This window comes from Anarrhichthys ocellatus, unplaced genomic scaffold (genome assembly GCF_004355925.1).
Source record: "Anarrhichthys ocellatus isolate YVR2014 unplaced genomic scaffold, GSC_Weel_1.0 scaffold3614, whole genome shotgun sequence".
Classification (NCBI taxonomy): Eukaryota; Metazoa; Chordata; class Actinopteri; order Perciformes; family Anarhichadidae; genus Anarrhichthys; species Anarrhichthys ocellatus.
In genome coordinates, this window is record NW_022283588.1 from 1 (window position 1) to 2,820 (window position 2,820).

At 44.8% G+C, this 2,820-nt stretch overlaps 1 protein-coding gene across 1 annotated transcript in view; it reads right to left on the minus strand.

The window, feature by feature from the left end:
* Positions 1 to 135: 135 nt before the first annotated feature.
* LOC116379038 (TBC1 domain family member 15-like) overlaps positions 136 to 2,820 on the minus strand; it is a gene marked incomplete at its 5' end in the record, with an annotated part of 5,310 nt that continues 2,625 nt past the window's right edge. Inside the window, 2 exons of the mRNA XM_031840956.1 lie at positions 136 to 747; positions 891 to 977. Coding sequence (XP_031696816.1) covers positions 556 to 747; positions 891 to 977 — 279 coding nt within the window. The remainder of the gene's footprint in view (positions 748 to 890; positions 978 to 2,820) is intronic.

Genomic DNA, 2,820 nt, shown 5'->3' on the forward strand with positions numbered 1-2,820 from the left:
AGACTGAACCATCACTACTTTCTCTTTAAGAAGACTGAACCATCACTACTGTCCCTTGAAGAAGACTGAACCATCACTACTGTCTCTTTAAATCACGTCCTTGTATGTTTAATGAGTGAATCTGTGACTTCTGAGTGGATTTATGGAGGTTTATTCTGGATGAGTTATCAGTTATGAAGAACCAGAACTACAGAGGTTCATGTGATTCAATGAATTCAAAGTAAAACACAGAGACAAAAGTCATCCTATAAAAGCTGTTGAGTTCTGTTAGCAGTTAGCTGTGGTTCCTCTGTCAAAGCAGTGAGAGACTAAAACAGGAAGTAGAAGGAGACCTGAGAGACACTGAAGCCACCACGTCTCTGGTGATGCAGAACTAAAGAGACCGGTGGACGGACACAGAGAAGCACCGTCACTCAATAGCGTGAGCGTCTGAATGGAGCTTTAGGAGACGTGGAGAGAAGGACTGATGGACACAATGTGGTACAAGAAATTACAAAAATAAGATTCTGAATCGTCTCAAATCCTTTTTACACGGTCGCCCTGTTCAGTCTGTGCTCACGACGATATGAAGGCCACTCTGTTGTGAGAGCTGCTTCCTCTCAACAGTCCGTTGGAGCAGACGTCCGGTCGCTGAGTCGGCCTGAGAGACGGAGAGGCTCCACAGTCGCAGACCTCAGAGTCCACACCAGGATCTGGACCTGGACCTGGACCCAGACCCAGGATGACGCTGATGGAGCAAGGCAGGTCCTGAGGACACCAGGAGATGCTTCATTAGACAGACTGGACACATGGAGGACACGACATGGCAACACTCTGAGAGTCAGTCAGACAGAGGTCCAGACCTGGACCTAGACCTAGACCCGGACCCAGACAGACGCTGTTGAACGTACCTTACAGCTCTTGATCTGCTGACAGATGCCCTCAGCTTTCTGAAGGATGTCTTCGATGTCCAGCTTCATGGAGAGTTCGTTAATGTGCTGAAGGGACAATAGACAGACGTCTCAACATGTTCAACACATCTATACATATATACACATATATATTGTGGGAGAAAAATGTATGTGTCTTGAAATATATTTGTGTAAAATCAATCATATCCATAATTTGAAATGCATCCATGTACATTCATTCATACTGTGATATTGGCCGGTATCATTCAGTGTGGCTTTGTAAAGCACACTGAATATAATCCATCGGGCTAAATCAGAATGATTATTATCCAGAAAGTTTGGCGTGCTTCTCCTCACACAGCGTTGCCAACACCTGCGCAAAAAATACATCAAAACGTGTGGCCTGATCGGGAATAGTGTGCCATCTATTTTTCGGAGAGATTCGCCCAGCGGTTTTCCCGAAAAACGGAGCAAAATTTCTCCATCGACTTGAATGGGGTTTCGTCGTGAAGAGAGCTAAAAAAAACACTTTGGGCCCATATTGACTAGCCGTACATTAATGTAGAAACATGATTCAAAGTTTAAAACGTAGATAAAACGCTGCACTTTATTGAGCCAAATGGACATTTTGATAGCTAGCACAGTTTTCATGAAGTCACAGATTAAGTTTCAGGAAAATGTTGGGTCTGTTTCAGATTTTATAATGGGTGTGTATTGCACGGCTCGTTAAGAGCTAGAGTGAGAGCATAACTGTCAGAGTGGAGCGGAGCAGGAAAATATTCTGTGAGTTTTCCAAACAAATTGCTCCAGCTCCCACAATTTTTACTCTTTATACACCATTTTTGGCCCAAACTCTTGGAAATGTTGTGCTGTCGCAGTAAAGTGTCTGTAGAATCCAACGGACTTACACATTTGGCTCAAAGAGCCGCAGAGCGACATGAACTCCAACCAACTGCTCCATTAGACTCCATGTTAAATCTCACCACTCATTCCTCAAAGAAAGCTGATGGTACCAGTTTTGTATATTGCTCTGGAGCTCACATTATTAACACCACAAACATAAAAAAACACATCAGCGCGTTTGGCAGAGTCTTATCTTTCTCACGGTATCCATATTTTGGCACTCAGACTCCTGCTTTTTGTTAAAAGGAGGCAGGAGTTTTGTTCAAAATCACTGATTACTGCAGTGGTTCTCAAACTGTGGGGCGCGCCCCTCTAGTGGGGCACGGCGGTATTGCAGGTGGGGCGCAGGGGGAAATGCAGAATTTTTTATATATACAGTATCATCCACGTGAATCGTGTAGATCCGTAGAGGGTTTTTTTTGGGGTGGGGGGGGGGGGGCGCGGTCAACTGGCCAGCCAGCATTTCTCAGATTAGAGTGAGACGAGGAGAAAAGGTGATGTCGTGATCTTCACAATAAAACATCTCTGATGTGACGTGTCGAGTCTTGGCCAATCAGCGTTAAGATGTCTACACCGTCTTTCCCTCCGTTACAGTTTAAGTTACGTTATGTCCCGTTACCGTTCAGACTTGCTGGGTTAAGTTAACGTCCACTGCATGCGGAACTTCGTGGACTGTTAACGTTCGTCATTATCACGATTTGTTTAGGTTTTCACAGGTTGCAGTTTATTGTTATTATCTTAGAAAGATATTCAGTGCAAAGCAGTTGAATTGCAGCCACAATAAGCTATTTTTTGTGGGCGGTGAGGGTCAGAGAGTGTGAAGATAGCGAAAGTGTGGAGATAGCGAGAGGGTGAAGATAGCGAGAGGGTGAAGATAGAGAGAGGGTAAAGATAGAGAGAGGGTGAAGGTAGAGAGAGGGTGAAGATAGCGAGAGGGTGAAGATAGCGAGAGGGTGAAGATAGAGAGAGGGTGAAGATAGAGAGAGGGTGAAGATAGAGAGAGGGTGAAGGTAGAGAGAGGGTGAAG